The 24427-nt window shown below is 35.3% G+C and overlaps 2 protein-coding genes across 2 annotated transcripts; one reads left to right on the top strand and one right to left on the bottom strand.

The window, feature by feature from the left end:
- Positions 1-1781: 1781 nt before the first annotated feature.
- Positions 1782-3957, bottom strand: LOC114364133 (uncharacterized). Its single transcript, XM_028320138.1, has one exon. It carries the CDS (start codon positions 3039-3041, stop codon positions 1782-1784), a length of 1260 nt encoding a protein of 419 aa, XP_028175939.1. The 5' UTR covers positions 3042-3957.
- On the top strand, positions 3656-10387 carry LOC114364132 (lysine-specific histone demethylase 1A-like). The gene is made up of 4 exons (XM_028320137.1): positions 3656-3674; positions 7665-7848; positions 8228-8355; positions 9366-10387. Exons 1-4 carry the CDS (start codon positions 3656-3658, stop codon positions 9521-9523), a joined length of 489 nt encoding a protein of 162 aa, XP_028175938.1. The 3' UTR covers positions 9524-10387.
- Positions 10388-24427: the final 14040 nt, after the last annotated feature.

The following is a 24427-nucleotide window of genomic DNA, read 5'->3' as shown; positions in this document are numbered from 1 at the left end:
TATCAACTGTCATCTTCGAATCGGTACCCCAAAATCCTGGGTGAATTCTAAACCCAAATGCTTTAAATTTGTTATTGGCAAGTAAAAATAATAATTTGAAATAAGGCTTTGGGTATCAGTGGAAATAAAGAAGTTTACCAAAAACCTTTTGAGATTTAAACAATTACTTAGCCGCCTCCATCGAAATTTAATGGATGCCATTTGGAAAATATCATTTGAATTGGGTTCAAGTCACAATAATTAATTTTTTTGTCTGATCAGGCTTTGTGGTAAGTATTCAGTTTAGGTGACTTGTCACCATAATTAAGAGGTTTGTCTGTCGGATCGTTCAGACTTTGTGGTATTCAGTTTACCAAAAAAAAATTTGTAATTAAAACAAAGCCGGGTCCATCGAAATTGAATGGATGCCATTTGGAAAACATCATTTGACCTGGGTTCAAGTCATAATAATTACTATGTTTGTCTGATCAGGCTTTGTTGTATTCAGTTTACCAAAAAAATGATTGAAATTAAAACAAAAACTATACGTAGCCGCTTCCATCGAAATTGAATGGATGCATTTGGAAAATATCATTTGACTTGGGTTCAAGTCATAATAATTAAGATGTTTGTCTGATCAGGCTTTGTGGTATTCAGTTTACCAAAAAAATGATTGAAATTAAAACAAAAACTATACGTAGCCGCGTCCATCGAAATTGAATGGATGCCATTTGGAAAATATCATTTGACTTGGGTTCAAGTCACAATAATTAAGATGTTTGTCTGATCAGGCTTTGTGGTATTCAGTTTACCAAAAAAATGATTGAAATTAAAACAAAAACTATGCTTAGCCGCGTCCAACGAAATTGAATGGATGCCATTTGGAAAATATCATTTGACTTGGGTTCAAGTCACAATAATAATTAAGATGTTTGTCTGTTTGTCTCAAGCGAACTTGACCTTAAGAAGTAACTTGAGGGAGATAATGTAATAATTGATATATTGATTAATAATGTAGATCGCTCTAATGAAGTCACATTGAAATGTAGGTCTTGGTTTAATTAATTTAATCTCAATATTCTGAATACGGTTTCAAAATTCGACAGCTCGTGCATCATGAGGACCGCGGTCGGTATTCGCTATATGCAAGGTGGGTGGTGGGCACTGTCAATGGTCAGTTCACACCATCGAAGTCATGTAACGTTATTAAGTATTTAAAAACGTTAATATTCGCCGATTATTCCCGCTGCACAACCCTGACAGTGCCACAAATGTTTAAAAAAATCTCGCTGTTCAAAGAAACACCTTTTGTAAACATTATGGAAGCAATAAATAATTGAGTATTGACACATTCTCGTTGCCCACCCCTGCTGGATAGAAGGTGATTTATCATTATCGCATATGAAAACGAGTCTCCGCTGGAGCTGAAGAAGATAAAGGGGTATTGTAAGAAGAATTCACTTGTAGAGTATCTGTGACTGCAGGATTGTCGATGCATATTGTAGTGATAGTGAAAGACGCAATTATATTAATACGGCTTATTCGGTTTACGACAGATTCTCTTTAAGACAGATTGGTTTTAAGACAGAGATACAATTGAGTACATAATTCAAAAGAAAGATTATTAAAAATAAAGTTTATTTAGCTAAGTACTTTTAAACAAAAAAAGTTAAAATATTAATAAAATTGCATAGCTATACTTTGCACAATAGTTTTAAGCATTCGAGGACACTTATTTCATTGTTCAGTGCACGGTCTATATTTTTTTTATTTATTTATTTATTTTCAACCAACTTGGTACTTCANGTACTTCGCCGCTTGCTTTTGCAGTAAGTTTCTGATCGTATTATTTTTTTTTCTTGGAACTTAGCTTCTTTTTTTAATAATTGGATAAAGTGAAAAATTTGTGGTCTAAGAGGAAACCGTTTTCTCAGACGGCCATGCCAGCCCTCCACTGAATTATTGGTTCTGAAACTTTGGTTATAGCAGCTGAATATTTCCTGCGTTATCAATGTCAACCATTGTTTTGTGAAATAATCGTTAAATTTCGTAAATTCTTCGGATTCATTGGCAAAATGTTGTATAGATAAAACACCTTCAGGGATCAAAATTGGGGGAAGCAAAGCAAGTTGCATATAAAGTTTGGTAACGTAATTTCCACCTTCTATTTTATCAAACCCGATTTTTGTGCTGTTTTTAAATAAAGCCTTCCAATAATGAAAATAGCATCCTGTAATTTTCACTTCTGGATAAATAATTCTAACGGCTTGGATCACTGCAATTTCGTAATCGCATCTGTATTTTTCAATTACGACTTTGAATTGGTTCCGTAAAATTAAAAATAACCTTTCATAGGTGTTTTGTGTTTTGTTAGGTAAAAGTATGTAGAGTAGGGGCACAAAGTTAACCATTTCGTCATCCTGTGATAAATTGATATGTAAGGTGTACAACTGGTAAAAAAGTCTGCATGCTACTTTAAATGTGCCATCGCCGTAGTAACACTTCGATTTTTTTAGATATTCCTTGGCCAAAGGCGTTCCAAATATTAATATTTTATCATCTAATCCTTCATCAAATAAAAAAAAGTCCTCGACAAGGCTATGAGGTAGTTTCAATTCTTTTAGATTTTTTATGGTTGTTTTGTCTAAATTTAGATAATCTTTTCGGGCTTTGTATAGTAAATCTTTTTTTTCTTCAAACCTTGGTTTATCGTGCTCTTCTAAACAATTTACAGACTCCATAAAATTTTCATAGATCTTTGGAATAGGTTCCAGATTTTCGCACACTTTCTTTTTACAATCTTCCATCAGTCCGTCTATTAAATTTCTTTTTTCATCGGCAACACAAGTGTGCTTTCCTTCTTTTATAATATCGTTACTATCGTTTAGCGTAATAGACGTACTGCATTCATTTCTTTTAAAACATCTCCAATTTGTTGTCCCATTTTTATTCTTCTGCACAAAATTATATCGGTAACCAGCTCGCAATATAACAGGTTTTCCTTTTTTACCATGAATAATTTTTAGTGAAGCTTCCCCGCTACTGGGACCTGGCAAATCCATTATACACTTTTTAGTATCAGCAAAGATGATTATTTATTGAACTAATTTTCTGAAAACGCAGACAATTCAAAAATAATATTTCAATTGACATGAAAATGTCAGTCATATTTTTAATATGCACAATATACCGATCTTCTTCAAATCAAATAGCCAGTATCATAATTAAACCAAAGAGTACTCATTTGTCCTAATAAATAAATAAATAATGTATTTATTTTCAACTTTTTAGTGCCGGTTTTTGGAGTCGGTTCTAATTTTTTTGTTAAAATTAATTTATTTCATGCTTTTTAGTTGATTACTCCTTGTTATTCTATATATAGTTTTGAAGTTCGACCTTTCATCATCAGCTTACCTAAAAACCCTGAAGTAATACAACTGTATGTACATACGTACCTAAAATATTTAAATAATTATTCTCCAACTCCTAAGCGTTAAGGAGGTTTACCTTCCATCATCACCTCGTCAATATTAGGTGATGACTACCAGACGCATATACTTGAATAACTTTAGAATCAATATGAAAAACGATATATGTACGATGTACGTGCCTATAAAATTTGAGGGTTGCCCTCGATTTCTCTAGGATCCCATCATCAGATCCTGACTTGGTGACAATGGGGCCACCTTTGAAGTGTACCCTGTCAAACAAAAAAAGAATTGAAATTCGGTCCACAATTGACGGAGTAATCGGTGAACATACATAGAAAAAAAAAACATTCATACAGTTACAGCCGAACCTATTATTATAATATCCTCCCTTTTTGAAGTCGGTTAAAAACGGATTTTCATGAGACGTTGCGTTGGTTATAAAAAACATTTTTTCTTGACTGTACAAAATCCGTCTTAAAACGAATCTGTCGTATAGAGAATCTGTCGTAAACCGAATCTGTCCTAAACAGAATCTGTCCTTAACCGAATAAAGGANTACAATGTTAAAACTTTTATTTAAATCTTCTACAAGCAAACAGCTATTACTGTATCCTTCAGATCAGCGCCCGAGGCTGCAATACACTATTACTGTTTGATTAATTGCATACTTTTTACCGGAATAAAACCACAATGGACTCTTACGGAACCGACTTTCAATGTATGAAGCGGCAATATGTATTTCTACCTTTTTTAAAGTATATTCTAAGCACTATAACCTTATGCACATTAAATGTTACTCCAGAAAAAATAACGCATCGTTTGATGTACAAAACGTTTTGATACTCCTTGTAGTTTAGAATTATTCAAAATTGACACTAAATCTCTTTTCCTGTAAAATTGTGTTTTGTCGATTGTGGCTTTATTCCCGGCACCCATCGAATGACTAAAGTGTGGCAATGGTGCTCCTTGGGGAGGCTCAAGTCTAGGTATGTGGTGCTCTGTTCACTGGTTATTACCTATATCGTTCCTTTCAGCCAAATGACTACCACTGCTGGACGTAGATAGGCCTTCTCCAAGGATTTCCACAACAACCGGTCCTGCGCCGCCCACATCTTGGCACATCCCGCGACTTTCACCATTACTCGTATATTATCATTTAACTGCTTGAGTCCCAGACGACATTAATTAATGTCATAACAATTGATTATCTATTGTGTCTAGATTCGCAGGCCTTAAAGGAAAGATTTTTGGTGAATTCACAATAAGTCTAAAACTTATAGGACTTTAAATATTCATTGCTACTGTGCAAATTAGTTTAGTTTTAAGTAGCTTTAGTGTCCTGTAGATTAAAATGTATCTTAATATGTAGACACTTTAAACAAAACCGAGCAGTTTCTTTATAAGTTATGCTCTATCTATACATATTCATTNAGATTGTCTACAAATTACCAACCAATTTCACACCTCCCACGAGTCCCAGGTTGCGTTCCCCAAATTACTTCGCTATGTAAATAGTGTAGACGATAACGAATTAAAAGCTGAATAATTTAACGCCACCGAGATCCGCGAGGGGGCGCCCCAAGTAATAAATCACACGCAAGACAAGCTTTTTTTCACGTTATGCTTTAGTACACTTTACCTTTGTTGTGAGCTCCGGTAACTTCATTAAGCTCTCGCCGTATGGAACAATGAGGGAAGGGCTCGTGATTTTTTAACCCTCCATCGGTCCTGTCTCGGTCTTTAAGAATTGAAACGTCTTCATTCCAAAAATGTTGGCATATTTGTAAATGTCTACAGTTTTTACAGCTTAGATCTTAATTATAACAGGTGTTCATTCACAGTCGTAGCTTTGTTATAAACTAAGTTAACTTTGTAAAAGCACAATAGGTTTTAGATTTATTTATTTAGATTCAAATTAAATTAAAACAGGAAATAATAGCAAAAAGAAAAATAACGCTGAGTTATTTTCGTGCACTTTCTAAAATAATAAAAAAGCAATGAGAGGATACAGAAAAAATGCAGAAAACTTGCTGAAAATCAACTAAAATAGTACTCATGGAATCACAATAGTGTTGTCCAACAACACGAGCACTGGAAGGTTGATCGTGGCCAATTTAACGTTTTTGGTACCCGCTCGTGTTTAAGGGCTATCTGATGCGCTGCTATCGCCGGTGTCGTTCGAGAATTATGTGAGAACGAACCCACCACAGTCTCCCTTGTATCTGGAAGAATCAATGGCTTGATTTCCATAATTTATTGCCCCCGCTCCTTACACTTTGGAAGATTTTTCTAAGGGCCCCCAATTCAGGACTTGATCAGTTTATTTCTTTAGAATGTTATGTTTCAATTTTCAAGGCTCTCGTTTTATTAAAGGCTGGCAATAATGTCTTATGAGATTAAGTCATTTGGAGCATTAGAAAATATTATTTTTGATTTGAAAATGTCTAAGATGCTTCTGAAAAGACACGCACTTTCACGTGAAATGGTGGAGTGCATAAATATTTTAAAAGTAATTAGTTTTATATCTCCTTGCTGAAGGAGATATAAAAAAGTGCGATAAAAATCGTCTGTTAGAAATTTTTGATGTTTTTCATCTACATAAACACAAAGATCCCAAAGGATTTCAAATCTCCTGTTACTCCCTAGTTAACCAAGTTCACGAAATCAATTCCGAAACCTAAATTAATAAGTTACATCAAACTTTAGCGGTATAGTTCATGCTAATTAATATGTTTAGAGCAAATAGCTAAACTTCAACGTTGTTCAAATATTGCGTAACACCTAACGAATCCCGGTTACTACTAGATGATACAGTTCACCGTTATGGAGCAACTATCGTGAACTATGCGGGGAACTCAAACAAGGCACGGCTTTAACAAGTCATGTACCACAACACAGTGAACGTACATTCAGTATGCTCATATAGCAGTCTAACATTCATTGAGCAGTAGGCTAGGGAAAAATTGACACAGCCTTTGTTGGGGAGGTATGTTATGTGAACAAATCTTGTACCACAATACAGTGAAGGCACATTGAGTGAGTTCATGTTTGACTCATATAGCTTGCAGAGGGCAATGTCAGGTTTTTAGTGGCTAGGCCGTGTCCTTCTGGCATAAAGAATCTCACATAACCCACTAGCTGCCCCCGCGGAATGTATGTGGCTGTATTTTCCTGACAAAAAAAAAGTGAAAGTACATTCAGTGTGCTCACATAGCAGTCTAGCATTCGTTGAGCACAGTGGGTTAGGGAAAAAAATTGTCATAGCATTTGTTGGGGAGGCCTGACAAGTGAACAAGAGGCCTTCTCTAACTATCTGGACATTGTGGAAAGAGTGTAGGTCAAATCATCATTGGCTCTGGTAAACTGGAGAGAGACTTTCTACAGCAGTAGAGACCAAATGACTTGATTTACTACTTTTTTATGACTATGTACCTACTTAATACTATTTTTATGACAAATGAAAAGGTCTTTCCCCTATTAAAAAAACAGAAAAATTATGTTTCTTCTATTTTTCAAATCTCAAAAATTTTTCCTATCTAGAAAACACAGAGATAAAAATATCATGACGTCACTTGACACGCTAAAACAATACGCAGCAATTATTTCATGTCTTAACCCTTCATGAGAACAGACTTTTTTTCTTCCAGCTCTATTGTGTACCGGCCGAGATTGACTTGTAAGTAATAACGTGTGCCGAAACACAATGAGCTAATGTATGTTGTCAGACTTTGAAGTAATTAGTTTTGGGGAGTCATGACTTCAGATTGGAAGTTTATGAGTGATCGACGCTTCGGAAGAGATGTTTACTGCCAATATTTTTTTAACTCCTCATAAAACATAAATCACGGCTTCGTCTCTAAGGATTCATGGAATTTAATCTATCAAAAATTGAATTTTATGAAACTGAACGCAAATATTCCATGTTATCGATGCGCTGTCAATATCCTGAATTGATGGACTTTGTCATAGAGATTCTCCATTTTTAATCAAAGATTTGTTTTCATAATAATAGAATTTCAAACAAACAATTAATTTCTTCGTCTGAAATACACAAATGTACCGATGCAAAGAAAGTATTAACATTCATCATCTCAGCCATAGGACGTCCACTGCTGAACATAGGCCTCCCCCAATGCTTTCCATGTTGCCCGGTTAGTAGCGGCCTGCTTCCAGCGCCTTCCTGCGCCTTTATGATGTCGTCGGTCCACCTTGTGTGAAAGAATCATTCATGATATAATGTATATCCATTTTAAGGTGAGCTGTTCCTCTTTTGGAACTTGTGGAGCGCTCCGGTTCTTCTCGCGCTGGTCGCCGGGGAAGCCGCGGCCGTGATGGAGAACGTCACCGATGACGTCATCGTCGGCCGCTGCATCGCTGTGCTGAAGAGCATCTTCGGTCATGCCGCCGTGCCGCAACCTAAGGAATGTGTGGTCACTAGGTGAGAAAATTTAGAAAATTGACACCATTGAGTCACATTCTCAATGTCTTTTTATGAACAAGTGGATTTTGTATTTTTAATTCATTGGTAACTCAGATATTATACCCTAAGCATAAAATTAAATGTCCCTTGATATCATTTTGACTGACTGAACAGCCCCGGGTATCAGACTGTTTGAGTCACCATATCCATATTTTAATGTATCAAAAGGTGGCTTTTAAATATTTGAAACTGCACAGTTTGCGCAAATGTTTCGACTATCAAGTACTTCAATCCACTCTACTACCTACTTTAGCTCTAAAAATCCAGCCTTTCAGCGAGAAAAAAAACTATACAATCAGCCTAAGATTTGTACAAACTTTTAATTTGTTTTAAACAGATGGCGTGCGGATCCCTTCGCCCGAGGCTCGTACAGTTTTGTCGCGGTGGGCTCGTCGGGAACGGACTACGATTTGCTGGCTGCGCCCGTGCCCGGCTCACCCGGAGACAACAGGCTGTTCTTCGCTGGTCTGTGGCATTTTCTTACTGGTCAATCTGCAATTCAAAAGTTTAAATTAGGAATCACGGACTGGACTAGATCAAGGGTGTTCCAAGAAAGAAAATGATGACACGGCCTTGATAAAAATGTATTGTTTTTACCATAATGATTTATCATTTTAGTAGTCATTACAATCGTGTGCTTTATGAATTTTCTGTTATTCTTTTAAATTATTAATACATTTTAATATTTTATGTAAGTACTTAAGTAGTACTTATTATTAACACATTTTAAGCAAAGGATAAAAAGTTGTCAGCAGCTACGAAAGTTAGTTCCAAACTTTAAAGTTTTAAACATGCGAGAGACCGTCACCCCCGGTTTAAGCTTGGCTTTGCTTCTAGTTTTGTGGCTTGTTTGATGAGTATCACGCTAAATTCTGTCGGTTTAATATATCATAGAGAGATATTAGCAATATAAGCGATAATAACCGAACGGTAAAGGTGTCGGATTGGCCGATTCGTGATCCGAGGAACGCGGATTCGAACCCCGCCGCCGCTGGCCTATTGTGGTGAACTTGTAACACAAACATTATATTAGCTTACCACAAGGCCGCAAGGGTTAAATGGTTGATAACTACAGTTGCCTCGATTTCTCGATCGAGTAGTTTTTCGGTGCTATATTAATACCAGAGTCTTCCAGTGACTTGGCCCATTTTTAGCTTGATCCACGGGCCAAGTNATGACTTGGCCCATTTTTAGCTTAGTCAACGGGCCAAGCCGCTGGATTGAATTTTTAAATATTTTTTCATTCAGCAACTGGGCCCACCTTCAATGTTTTTATTAATAAATTAAACACCAAATCTATAAAAGTCTACTCTCGAATCTTAGAGTGGGATCAGTTGCTGGAAAAAAATATAATTTAAAAATTCAATCCGATGACTTGGCTTGTGAATCACCCTGAAAGTGGGCCAAGTCACTGGAAGACTTCTCCATTAATGGTCTGACTCTGATAGTTGAAATATACATTTTTATTCGCACAGGTGAGCACACAATGCGCAACTACCCAGCCACGGTTCACGGCGCGTTCCTCTCAGGCCTGAGAGAGGCCGGTCGCCTTGCAGACCTTTTGCTGCCTCAGCCGCCGATCACCAACGCCAGTGTGGCAGCCGCCACAGCCGCCGCCAACCAGGCTTCTTGATTTTACGACGTACTGAAGAAGTGTGTGCTTCTTTAATTAGTAGACTACAGAACAATAGAATACCTTAAGGTTCCACAACAGACGCTACGTACGAATCATTGGATATGACCCTCTTAAAGTTCCTTGCTCAATCCGCTGACTGATGAATGACTTTCTGAAGAAGTGTGTGTTGCTGCCTTACCCGGCGATCACTAACGCCAGTGTGGAGGCCACCACAGCCGCCGCCAACCAGGCTTCTTGATTTTACGATGTGCTGAAGAAGTGTGTGCTTCTTTTAGTTTAGACTACAGGACATAGACGCTACGGCCAATACCCCCATTAGGTTCCACAATAGACGCTACGTACGAATCATTGGATATAACCCCCTTAAAGTTCCTTGTTCAATTCGCTGCTAACCAGGCCTCATGATCCTATGACTTTCCAAAGAAGTGTGTGCTTCTTTAGTTTAGACTACTGGACAATAGACGCTACGGTCAATGCCCCCTTAAGATTCCACACTAGACGCTATGTACGAATCATTGGCCCTTTCAAAGTTCCTTGTTTAATTCGCTGCTAAAGGCCTCATGATCCTATGACTTTCTGAAGAAGTGTGTGTTCCTGCCTCAGCCGCTAATCACCAACGCCAATCAGGCTTCTTGATTTTACGACATGCTGAAGAAGTGTGTGCTTCTTTTGGGTAGACTACAGGACAATAGACCCTACATACTATACCCCCTTAGGTTCCTTATTGAATCCGCTCAAGAAGTATTAAACACTGAAAAAGTGTGTGTTGCTGCCTCAAACCGCTGATCATCAACGACAGCGTTTCTATGACTTGCTGAAGAAGTGTGTGCTTCTTTAAGATAGAATACAGAATAATAGATGCTCGTACCAGCCATTGGATACACACCCCCTTAATAAGGTTCCTTACTTAACTTGACTACAGCCGCTGTTAACCAGAGGGCTTAGTGTGAGTTTACATCAAACGTCTTCACTAGTGAGCGCGTCAAAAAAATATAAAGATTTTAGTTCTTGAAAGAATCCACTAGGGTCGCTGTACAATCAGTCATACATTTAATGTCATTTTTTTACCCAGTCCTAGAGACTCTTCACGTTTCATGTAAACTCACACTAAGCTCCATGTCTCATATTAAGGCTTATTCCACTATTGTGAACTTGTTGTTCACTCTTCCCCGTTAACGCCAAATTGGAGCTTATAATGGGGAATAATGAACTAAAAAGTTCATTAATCCCCATTACTTTAAAAATAAAATCCTAATATAACGGGGATTAATGAACTTTTTAGTTCATTATTCCCCATTTTAAGCTCCAATTTGGCGTTAACGGGGAATAGTAGAATAAGCCTCATATTATTATGGCGTGCTGAAGAAGTGTGTTTTACAGGAAAATAGCGTTAATTAATGGTTGTCAGAAGTAGAAGTTTGTGTGTTCGATTGTGCTTAATTTACTCTTTTAATTTTTCATGGACATTTTATTGGCCATAGAATAAGTTTTTTTTGTTTAGATATAGAATTTGATGTTTGTATTAGTTTTTAAGTTTAGTCATAATATTTTTCTTTGTGTATCAGTAATGAATTCAATAAGTAAACATTGTGATGAAATAGTTATTCAAAATAATAAAAGTCTAGAAACAGTACAATGAATGTTAATTAATGAATTGGTGCATTTTTATACAATTTTCATGAAATATTTGTGTAATGTCAAATATTAAACTGTTACAAGAAAGCCAATCACTCTAAATATTGTTTACTATACTTGTGCAATTATACATAATATTTCGTGCTACATTCATTTACAGTATTAAATTGACAATGATTTAAATCAAACGTCATTAAATATCTTACAGTTATAATTAAAATAAACTGAACAGCAACATAAGTTCGTATGAAATTCTAATAACATTTGTTAAGTGCGATGAAAAGTTTTGTAACTTCAAATAGTTATAGCCAATAAATATTAATTGCTAATTAAAATGTGCGTTCGGAAAAGTAATTCTGGTTTTATTATAATGAAACTCAAAAGTAATGCTTTTGTTTATTGCTGAAGGAACGGTACCATAACTACATCATTATGGTAAACTACAGTATTCTGTGGTTCTAATGGCAACCACAGCTCTTTTGCCAGTGGCAGCCACAAGATACGCATGAAAAATACGTATAATACTTTCATATCTTTGTCATTATGGTTTCATACTTTTTTCATATTTTCATACCTTTGTCATACTTTCATACCTTTGTCATATAAGTACTATCGTAATGTTGTCGTACTTTTATACCATTTGTCATACTTTTATACCTATATCATACTTTCATGCTAACATTATTTAGGCCAATCATCATGACAGCATGTTGGCAGACCAAAAACGTCCTCGGGAATCTTTCATATCGGACTAACTCATAAAATTTTATTTTTGTAAGTAGGTTTTTGAAAAGCACTTTTCTCATTGATAAAAGCCACAAGTTCATTTATAAAAGAAAATTGTATAACCAAATTGGGTAATAAAAATAAAAAAGTTATTTTCCAGTCGAAAATCGAACCTAGGATTTTGTGGGCGACTTATAACTACGGAACCGTTTAGAATTAAACTTGTGTATGTGTAATGAGTAGAAAGCAAATTATAGTNCAAATTAACCATGCAATTATGGTGAGGCATTGGACTTCTAGAACTGTCATTTAAATCGAATAACAGTATAAGTAGATATAATTACACATCTTAAAACCTTTATGGACATAATGGTAGTGATGTTTAATTATTACCTAACTATATTTTATTAATAGGTATAAAACCATTAAATAATAAAATATGAAGAACTATATAAATCTTTCTCTCTCAGATGGAAAGTGTTAAAAAGAGACAAAATGAAACCATGAGATAGAATTTTGATTGCCCTTGTAATGCTTTACTGTAGTCATTCGCAAAGCGGGATGGGAACATTTACACCGTTACCTCACAAAATAATAAAATTTTAAAATATTTTTTATCCACAACGAGGAAGCTCTCTTGGCCTGTATCTCACCTGATGGTAAGTGATGATCAAGCCGAAGGTCGAAGCGAGCTTCACCCGGAATCCTCAACCACGGAGGAACTGGCTATACCTCTATCTTATTCTAACCAAATTGAAGAAATATGATATTTAAATTAAAGCGTAAAAATCGGGATTAAAATAGTAATGATTAAAATTTATACCATTTATACTTAGTTTGTTTAAACCCTTTCTCAGAATTTTCTTTAAAGTTATTATTCCCCAGCGGAATCGCTAAGAAATTTTAATCACATTTAAATATGTACTTTTACATTTTGAAAGTTGTGTTACAGTTTTAGTATTAAAAAATACTTTAATTTTAGGTACTTTTATTGAAGCCTATATTCAAATATGTATACTTAGGTGTAAATGAATGCGTCGTGTTCTGGTTAATCAGACTCAAATTGAAAATTCATAAGAAAAAATTACTGATTCATAAATTATAAGTTTGATATGTCGTATGGTGTTTGTACGATAGACCTGAATTCGTTCATCTTTTAAAATTGTCCTTGAATAAATACCTTGAATAAAAAACCATGCATAAATTAAAAACGAAATAAACGTAACTCCTCCTACTAGGTGGACCGACGATCTGGTAAAGGTCGCGGGAAGAGCCTGGATGCGGGCAGCGCAGGACCGTTCATTGTGGAAAACCTTGGGGGAGGCCTTTGTCCAGCAGTGGACGTCATTTGGCTGAAACGAACGAACGAATGAAACGTAACTACATTGCCTTTACAGTTTAATCGCCTTAATTAAAGTCATTCGTAGATAATAAAATGATCCCGTGACGTGTAAACAAATCGAATACTGATGAAGCGATTGCCAATAAATTTGAACTTATCCAATTTCTGAAAGGTTGATCAAACTTATATAACTTGAACAAAGGAAATTACCCAATCAAATGTCTGAATAATTTTGATTACGCGCGCAGTCGTTTGTTAAATTGAACTTAGTTAGATCACAAACTGTCGAAGTTTGTGGTTAAGGGAAGATGTTTACTGGAATCTATATTCCAGACACGGTAACGTATTCGTAACAGTTAGTTTATGAAGATGTTAGTACATGCATGTAAAAGATAAGATTGTAATTTACGTTGCCCTAAGTAATAAGTATTTATTATTTCTGATTTTAGAATTGAGATTAGAATCTCCCTTTTAGGCATGGTAGGAAGGACTTAAATACTTAACATAAATTACTCTATTTAACCTCTTTACATAAAATATAAAAGGTACACGCAGGTTGAACACTTGTTTAAAGTTACCTACTATTAGTATGGAAATGTCATTTTAAACAAACAATGAACGCTTGTGTAGCTTTTTATTAGTAAGGATGTACCTAATTATCTTAAACATTTCGTGTATAAAGAGGTATTTATTTATTACTAAAAATTTAGTGATACAATCAGAGTTGCTGTAATGTTATGACAACTGTGTAAAAATATTCGTTGTAACATTTTGATATGGTAAAATATTGATATTCTTTCACATGGTTACGGCACGGTGTGAACGGGTGACGCGGTAACAAAACCATTAAACCAGGAGCGTCAATATACGATTACACTAAAACAACATAACGACGCATTTATTTATAGTACGTTTTTAATTTGAGTTTGTTTACGCTAGGCGGGGCGACTGAAGGATTTACGGCGTAAAATAATTGCGTTTTTAATTATTTTCCAACAACGCCGACGGCAAATTGAATACGCTCCACGTGAAATGCTCCGATCTTATCTCCGGATAGTTACGGAACTATTGTTTTGAATTTTTTTGGCTAGATTTGGTTGGTTTGTTGTAAACGAACGAGGTAAAAACACAATGGAAATTGTAGGTTATTTACTGAAGGTAGGTAGGTAGGAGGTACCTACTAAATTATTGCTAAGTATTTCTGCGTCTTGAAAATGTTACTGTTACAATTAAAAGTACCAACTACCAATATTGTTGTTTAAGTGTGACTAGTGTGAGTTAAGTCGGTATATCATCTTATGTAAGTTTTGCACTTTCTGCAAGTTCATAAACGGCTTCTCCTAAACCCCATTTAACTCTTTCAATAGATTATAATCTAAGGACCAGTAACAGTTACAACAACCTTAATGTTCCGACATCTTAATTTCAAATTGATTGCGTTAGGGTGTACCAATAAATCTACCGTCGTTATTATAAGACTCTAGTTTGCTTACACGGACTACTCTCAAGGGAATCATCCGAAAATAAACTAACCAAATTCAACGTTATGCCTTGTTCACAAGGGTTCTTTTACAACGTTACGGTAGTTATTTTAAGACACTTTTTAATACTAACCAAATTTTACTAGTCCACGCCCATTGATTAACACGGAAGATAAAACTTAGTTTAATGAAGTATTTCTATACTTAGCATTTTTTCACATTGTTAGCTGACCGTGAGCCGGGAACAATGAACAGTGGAGTGTTTTCGTTTCATATTTCAAAGATCAACATTGTCATGAGATTGAATTAACTAATGTATCTAAGGCTCGCGTCCTGAAAGATGTTTAAATATAATTTAAACCTTAAGCATGATTGAAACTAGAATTAGCAAATTCTACTCTGTTTTTACTTCTAATGCATTGGGTATTCATTTATGTTGATGATCATAATATGATAACCGAGTGTTTGAATACAAGCATAAGTCAAAATTGTCAATTTTTGAGTTGTCTCAGTTTAGATCTAGGTGTGCGATAATATTATCATGAAAATGATACCTTCTCACAAAATCCCTGGTAAGTCTATGACCGTTTCAAGAAAGAGTGATTCTTAGAAACATTTAATGTGTATTATCTTTACAAACATCGACTGCTATTTTTACTCCGTAGATCCTAAAATAACATCTAGGCGGGCCATTGTCTCGCGTATCAAATGTGGTTGAGAAAAAATAATCAAATGTGAACCAAAGCTAACAAAGTAACAAATAGCTATTTAGTACTAAATGTCATGATTGTAGGTAAATGACGGTGTAATTTTTACTAATTCGGCAGATTATTCAATAGTAACTTAGGTTAACATTGACTGTTTGGGTTAAATCTGTAAGTAGATTTAATTACCAGTAGGTAAGTAAAAGCCGCCAAGAATTATTAATACAAACTTAACAAACTAAAATTAAAAAAAAAGTATTTTATTATTTAACTTACTTTAACTTTGACAAACGTCAAAAATCTGTCAAATTCCATACAAAAAACACCGGTTATCATTATAGATACCGTTAGTGTGGTAAAATACCTATTTCATGCATGTGACAAAAATATAATATTTCATGTTTTCCATAATTGAAAAGAGAAAAAAAGAATTAATAAAATTACAGTATAATAAACCTAAATTCGGCTCTACCCCTTGCCCTGTCCAATCGTCGCTTCGTTACAATTAACCCGGTGCTGCCTTTAGAAAAATAGCCGCGCGGTGAGTTGTGCGGTGAGTCAGACAAACGAGGAATTAATATCGGGATCCACCGCCATTTGTACAGGCACAGCCAAGGGATAACAGCCAGTACAGATTTAAACTCAAATTCTTTATTAATGTAAGCCCTTGTCACTTCTTCTTTCTAATACGTAAATCTAAATATTATCTACAGACTAAAGATGTTTTTGGTACTTTTTTTTATTTTTGTTTATGTGACATGAGGCAAACGAGCCCTTTCATTGCGCGAACGTTTTTGTCTGGAATAAGAGGTCATATTCGTCCCTCGTAAAAACGATTTTGTGCTGGCTCTTCTCTTTTCCCTATGATTCCGAGTTCCCACTCCCACTTCCCACTTTATGCTACACCGGCCCTTCTTATCTTGGTAATTATGCCTCGAATATTTTAATGTTTGCTTAAGATTTGTACCGGTAATGAGTTATAACAAGCACATCTGCTACTGTGTAGAAACTGCAGTGGTTTTGTTTTGTCCGTTTTCGTGGGAAGTTGTTATGGCTGGATATCACTTTGGTTCCAGAATTTAAAACAATATTTGTACTGAAGCCACTTACCTTACTTTATTAAATTAAATTTGAAGGCTTCTTGAGATGAAAGGTATTCAAATTATTTTTATATTAATTGATTAAGAATCGGTCAGTGAAAAAGAATAAGTAATTTTGAGAAAATTTCAAATTAAAAATTGTATGTAAGTACGTAATTAAAGGTATTAATCATTCCATAAATCTTTTTTTTTATTTTAAAATGTTTCTTACGTATTAAGCGCCATCTATGATATATTGTGTGCATCACACGAAAGCATGCTCTATACGAAAGCTTTCAAGAGCGTGCTTTCAATCCATCTTGCTAAAGCTTGCGCACGAGCTTATGTACAGCGCCATCTGTTGAATATTTGTGTAAATACGCGATTCAAGCTAGTGGGGTTATGGGACGAGTTCAGGAATGATTCCAGAGAGGGCGCTATGTATGTTTTTTGAAATAAATAATTATTTGTGCAGAATTAAATAGGTACTGTAAAATTTAATAAAAATGTCTATCGTTCAGTTCTTTCGATATGTTCAGACCACTACTATAAAGAAAAAATGCTTAAAATATTTTGAATGGTCAATGTAGCAACATTTATTACAGATTTTCGGGGCTTATTACTTGACACACAATCAATAACTATTTGAATTATTGTTATGTCGTGTTTCTATTGAAATTACATATTTTTCCACAGTTTGTAACACCTACTTAAGTACCAATTGCTTGATCACAAAAAGAAAACAAACTGTGTACTTAAGACTTGCTACTATTATTTCTGTGGTGAGACAAATAACTGAATTCGAAGTAGAAATTGCATTCATTTCTCCGATAAGAAATGGTTTATGATCAGCTGGGTCAAATGTCAAGGCAAAGGTGACTCAAAGTAATGCACACTTAAAAATACTATTGTGAATGTGACAAGTTATCAACTAACGCAACGAACCTCGGCAGCTTTTACAATAAAAACGAGCTACGAAGAAATCCAGAGCCATTACTTTTCCTGTTCAACTGGAGTTCATGTCTTTGAAATTGATAAATATCACATCAGTGGCCCTTACAATGTCGCTGGTATCTTTCGCAATTTTTCTAGTATTGACACTTTTGACGACGACGGCAAAATCGACCTCGGAAAAAGATGGGACAATACCAACGCCACCGGTGCAAAATTTTAAAGAGTTCGTGACGAACATGATAAAGGATCAAAGTTCAAAAATCCAAACCCTTCTAAAGAAGATACAAATCAACGCTCAGTCGGTTTTGACGAAGATTGAGAACATGAAACTGTATTCCAAAAATAAGGAGAAGAATCGTAAAGCAACCTTACGCCCTTTGGATTTCTTGAATAACAACATCCAGTATGAAGAACGCCAATTGGAATCGCCTATTAAGAAGAACATGGATAGCATTGAGGTATCAACTGAAGCGATGGCTGAATCAAGAAGTTTTAGTACCCATTACTCTACTACAGGCTATGGCGCAAGTGGCAACGCAAACTATGGACACTTACCGACTTATCATCATCATTCTATAGGCTTTGATCCCATCAATATTGTGGTATCGGTATCTCTCCTGTCATTCATACTTCAAGCACTTCAAGGACTGCTTAACAGAGCCCGACTTCCTACCACTGTGGTAGAAGCAAGATATCTCAATCCAGTTCAGGAATGGATTAAGAAATTCGAGGAGAATTCGAAGGCTGAATATCTGAAACGGAGGTACCCAAAAAAGTATTACCATTAAGGATTTGCGAGTAACGTTATTAATTGTAATTTCACTATTTATTCAGAAATTATTTTGATTAGTTGTGTCTGTTGAAATGTATCTTGACAACAGACATGTGTGGAACCAGTGTGGGTGTTATTTAGTATGTTGGTAAAATAAATCTTTTTAGTGAAAATATTTGTTTTTTACAAACACGTCATGAAGCTTAATAATTCAGTGCTTAAATTGTGTAAGCATACAAACTAATTTAACGTGTACCTACTCACAAAATCCCGTGAAAACAGCAGTCACTGTTCTGTTTCGAATAAGCGGTGAATTTTCGAGCCGAACAGTATTAAAACTTCGCAAGCGTTTATGATTCATAAAACGTGATTTTAAACTAAACCAATTAGTCTCGGATTCGAATGCACTTTGCCTGTATGCGGTTTCAGTTGTTCTAATAAAATGGAATAAAACTTTAGGAGTGTAGTGACCCAAGAGCGGTCACGAGCTAGCCATCGAGGCTCTCGTGAATGGCAGTACAAAAGGGGCCAATTGGCACAATTAAAATATGCCCCAGTGCTCAAGCAATCAATGTCTCCCGGGATGCCTAAACAAAGATATCCCTCGTATCGCCGTGGTTGTCTTTTAAATTAATCCCTGCGGACCGCTTGAGAATTTGTTGATGTTGTCTTATTTTGTTTATCTATTGTTATTTTGTTGATGCTGGTTTCGCAATTACTATTTCGAAGGACCTTTATCATTAGCAATTAGAATGTATGTGCTTTATAATTGGAAAGTTTATTCCACGAATAACTGTTCACATCAACCCTGGAGAATTATCTACTGATCGAAGTATTAACGTAACTACTAACATTCCGAATTATTGGTAACTTATTAAGTAAATGTTCACAAAATCACCATCAATATTGCTATAGATGACCCACGCTGAACTGTCCCACCAAACTCAATGACAGGGGGGCGCTACCATCGTTCAACTATATGGTTTCCAACATGGCAAAAATCGGAACCAGCGATCCGGTATTGACGGTGGCGCCCCACTGTCAATGTCATGCATAGGACAGTTCAGTACTTTGGAACTATAAAAATATATCAGGAAACCTAAAATGACATTTAACTGTGGCCTCGTTGAGCCTAAAATCCTTATAAGACCCTTTTAAGAAGTTTCCTTTGATGCCTAATTCTTTTCAGAGGGAATACGTAAGTCCGTTTAGTAGGTACCTGCTCGTCATTTGCAATGAAAATATGTTTTTTCTTGCAAATAATTTTTATTTGCGTGGGTTTTAGCCGTGTTATCTACTTTATGATGCGTGTGACATAAAACGACTTTTGTGAGCACAAGTACACGATATTTTTAGAAATGTCTCTACTTTAGGGGATTACTTATTTATAAAACGATATCCTAGGGAAGCTGTGTATCAGTTGAATTACTTTTGTTTATTTTGTTGCTCTTACTACAAATCATAAAGGATATTGGCTGCACGGATAACGGAACTTGAAGATTTAGTTTGATGTGATGTTGTGTTGAGACATCTATATCTATAGGTACCGCCCATCAGCTCTATCTCGCTAATCGAAACCACTTCACCATCTAGTGATTGGCAGATATTGTATTTAGTTTGTCAATATTTGAATTCAATATTCATTACCTAGTACTATTGTAGTTTAATAGTAACAGCCAGCACAAACTAACATCATAATTTTAAAGGCTTTGATCATAAATATGTGTCGGCGGCATTTCTTCTATCATTCATAGGTATTTCAAGTTACAAAGACTGCTTGCTAAAAAACACTGTGCTTCAACGCAGGTTATAGCGAATTTCAATCCAGTACAGGAATGTATTATGAAATTGGAGGAGAATCCGAAGTTCATCGGGTCAATCCGTTACACCAAAACCACTTCACTGTAGTGGTCGATTCTAAGTTTGTCAATATTTGGACACGTTTCAGATTCTAGTGTTTTGTGAGTAAAGGCGTGATACCTTTTATGCGAACCGCTAAGTAGGATTCGTCTTTGTAGTGAGGGACATATTGAAAGATTCCCACGATATATCACATTGCGGTGCTGAGAGGGTATCGTTTACATACTGAGAGGTGCTTAGCTCGTGCTCGAACATAGTTTTGGAGAGTTTATGAATCTGTTAGTGAAAACGATAAAAGAGGTAAAGTGGGATGGCGATTCTTTAAAGAATAACGTTACAATTTCGTTTATTTACTATCAATAGGTACCAAGAATTTGCTGTTTACCTTCTCCTCCTTTGTTGTAAATAGAGGATATCTATTGTTTGCTTTCCCGAAATATACCTACCCACTAAAATAGGCAATGGGTATTCTAGATGTTTACAAAACTATTTTATCTTATTTTTGTGTGACATTGTTGGTATAATTGCTCGTATTTTTTTGCGTTCAGTAAAAACAAAGTGTTTAAATGTCTATTAAACTCATTTTATGCAGATGAGAGGACTTAAAAGCTAATTATAACCGTTTGGACATGAGAGGAGCCAAGGGTATACATAATAAAATGACTCGTAGAAAGGCATTTGAAGCGTAATATTCTAAAATGCTTTCAGTCAAAATTCGCTTCGTTAGCATGTAAGTAAATGATAATTGCAGACACCCGTCTGCGGTCCACTAAAAATGTCAAAACCCCGATAAAAATACGGGGTAACCCTGCCCTTTTTAATTTTAATTTAAATTTTAAGCATTTTAGTGTGAGCTTAGAGAGGTTTCGGTAAAAATCCCAGTATTATCCCGGCGGATGGTAGAGGAGCTCGGCCCGCCGTAAAGTGACCATGGAGCCGTAAACGTCGGGACAGTCCCAGTTTACAGTTTCTGTAAGTACCTACCATCGCATTAGCTGTTTCGAGATCCTGGAAGCCGTTTTATGTGGGCTTTGAGGGTGCACATCCTTAGTTCCCATTTTAAGTCGCCTGTTTATCACCAATGGGGTAGTTTATTACGATTATCTAGCACGGTTTTATTGTATTTTAAGATACTACGAGTATATGACGAACTGAGCCAACATTTATGATCTTAGCTGATTGGCAAGGTTTCCTGAAGTATCCAAATTCAAATCCGCATGAGTATAATATTTATTGCTCCTTAGTACTTCCAGTTGGGAGGTGGAATAAAAAAAAAATTACACTAACACACTGAAAATATTATGTAACTTTAACAACAGCTTAGGTAATGAAATATACAAAGAATATTTATTGCTTAAAATACTTATCAATGTTCATAAAATGATTAAAAAAAAATAAGCGGAACTACCGGTAAATGACGGATGTTGAAATTTATTTGGATGATATTAATTGGCAGAAAAATTAGATAATATTTTTTTATTTTTTTCCGATTTTATTTTATTTTTTAGATTTTAATATCCGAGCTTGCTACTTTTTATTAAAGTTTACTTCCGGTTCTCTATGATTCAGATGACTGTTTAGATTAGAAGTAGATTTTTAAGTTCAGTTCAGATTCAGATTCCGTGGCACGTAGTCGAACAGAAAGCATATAACTACCTATTGATCGGTTGAAATGCTTTCAATTTATTATTTAATGGAGTTTAGTATACAAATCTGGTGTTATTTTGTGTTCTAACGTGCAGTGAAGTGATTTTGTAAAACATTGAAACATTGTGCGTTTGAGCGAGCATCGAGTGTTAATCAAGCGAGTTGTCGTATGAGTGAACCTCTCTTTGGACCCAATGGCGTCTTCAAGCTAAGGCTAAAGGTAAATTACTTGTTTTCACGCTAAAACACCCAAGATCTATCGTTAGAGTTATATCAATTTCCACTTGACATTGGCTTTGGCACATAAATGCCTCTCAAAGAAGTTATTAAAACTTTCTAAGCGTTTAGAGTCTCTCAAAGAAGAAAGNGAAGAAACAATTGTTGAAAACAGTCTCTCGGGCCCCAGTGCAGCGTGGTCTCCCTAACTTGCTCGCAGTAAGCCCTATGACGTAGGTTAATGCATCACGCTCGCGCGGCGCGGATTTTAGATCCTGCATAAACTATTCACAGATGAGAGCAAGCTACTGTTTGTACACGGGAATTTTGTTTTTATCTGCGATTTACTGGAATGTAAGTATGCGATTTGAAAAACTTGTTCTTTGTTTTGTGGGAGTTTGATCGTATTGAGAATTTGAGAGATCAGAATCGTATGACATCAAATCTGGGACTCTTATCCACGCAGTGCGTTCTTTTTTAATGTTGGGCATTAAGTCTTATTATTTTGAGGCAAGTATATAGTTACTCAAAAATAAAAGAACTGATTGTTCGCCGGAAAAACACTGCTTAACAATTACCTTTAATTTTTTATTATACCTTCTCTAAGGTGAGTAGTACGTAAGCTAGGCACTTATTTACAAAATAACGTTAATTTGGTAACATCTTAGGTTACGTCTATCATGAAAAAATATGTCTAATCTTAACCTTCTTTTTTTACATGATTCAACTCTGCCACGTGGATTTGAACCAGATCATCGTTATAGAAAGAGCCATTAAGTTGAAGAGGAGTTGGTGCAGAAAGAGTGTCCAGTTGCTGCTAAGGGTATGTAGTACAAAATCATAATAGCATAATACCGTATCAATACATAGTTAGCATTTGCATTAAAAAAATTTTATATAAAAGTGAAATATAAATACATAACTAATTTTAGCTCTTGAAACTTTTGCTTAGACTCCAAGCGCCTAGCGCATTTTGAATAGCAAGTAATCAAAAGTGTGCATTCACGCTGCTTATGAGTTCCCAGGCGCTCTATACTGCGCTACTTCATAAAGTTAACTTACTGAAATTAACTCTGTAAACGTGGCTAAATTACTTAAATTATATTTTATAACGTTTTAAGTGATTTAAATCTATATACGTAAATAAGACCACAATAGATGTCAAATAAATGTACTAGGTAATAATGTAGTCAAATAATGTAAAGTCAGATAATGTATTATGTTTTAAATTCATTACGCTTACTCACGTCATAAGTAAACAATAATATTGCTGTTCAAAATTATATTTGAAAAAAAAAGTGCCTTTCAGCTGTTTACAATCTACTTATTAAAACATTTTGATATCTAACGCATAGATTGAAAGGACTGGTGTTAAAATAAACCAACCCTTTGACAGATAAATGTAAATGTAACAGTTGCCGGCATCTATTGTGGTCACTTTGTCACACAAAGAAATCCCGTCGATTATGAATTCACAAACCGTGTTTGACAATAGGCAAGTACGGTTGTCAAAAAAATCAACGCGATTCGCTAAATAGAACCCTTTCGGGATGTCTTGGTAATTCTCAGCTGCCTGAAAGGGGAAATCGGTTTGTATTAATTTGACGTTTGGATGACAGACGCACAAAAATGTATGATTGACGTTATCTTTATCTTTCTGTCGTGAATGTCGCCTGAATTGGATTAACGGGTTATGAGCAGGTAAAAAGGACTCCCCAGGTTGAGAATCGGGGTAGGATTAAATCATACCAGTGTAATATTTTTTTAAATCTATAACTTTTAATACCTCCCTAACGAATGTGTTTTAATTGCGTTTTTTTCTTTTTTTACAGGTAAGTGCTTTCAAATATAAGTAGGGGAATACCCAGGCCTCTGTACGTATTTATGTTTACTGTTTTTTATTAATTGAATTTATACATCATTTTTATTGTAAGTGATAGGATATTTGACATAAATACTCGTAGGTACCTTTTTAAGTTTTTCAACTATCATTCTGATATTGCCAGTTCTCTGCTAACAATACCAGTTTAAAACCAAATGACGTCAAATATTTACTTCAAAAGGACATTAAACAAAGCAATTGCTGCATTATTTGTACACATGTCACTATTGTCCCACAAAAGACGCCGACAACCCTATCCAATCTAAATTCAAATACATAAAGATGAAATTTGTAGGTACAGTCCAATCTAAACATTCATTAGCGAAATTTGAAAAATTCTATTCAAACTGAGTAGACCCCTCGCTAAACCGCTTTAGCTAATTATATAAAACATTGCAGTGTAAAGCTCGCGCTCTACTTTTATCCCCTATACAGGGTGACTTTGAAAAGAACTGCCAAAATTTTAAATAAATTTTATATTACAATATAACTTTATCGAAATTATATTTTATAATAGTATTTTTCGAAAAATTTATTGGAAATATAAATCGTGAGTAGATACCCATTTCTTTACCTTCAAAGGCTATAAGGCTTATTTTTTCT

Source organism: Ostrinia furnacalis, unplaced genomic scaffold (genome assembly GCF_004193835.3).
Source record: "Ostrinia furnacalis isolate ACB-3 unplaced genomic scaffold, ASM419383v2 OfSCF7352, whole genome shotgun sequence".
Taxonomy (NCBI): domain Eukaryota; kingdom Metazoa; phylum Arthropoda; class Insecta; order Lepidoptera; family Crambidae; genus Ostrinia; species Ostrinia furnacalis.
This window is presented reverse-complemented; position numbering and strand designations above follow the sequence as displayed.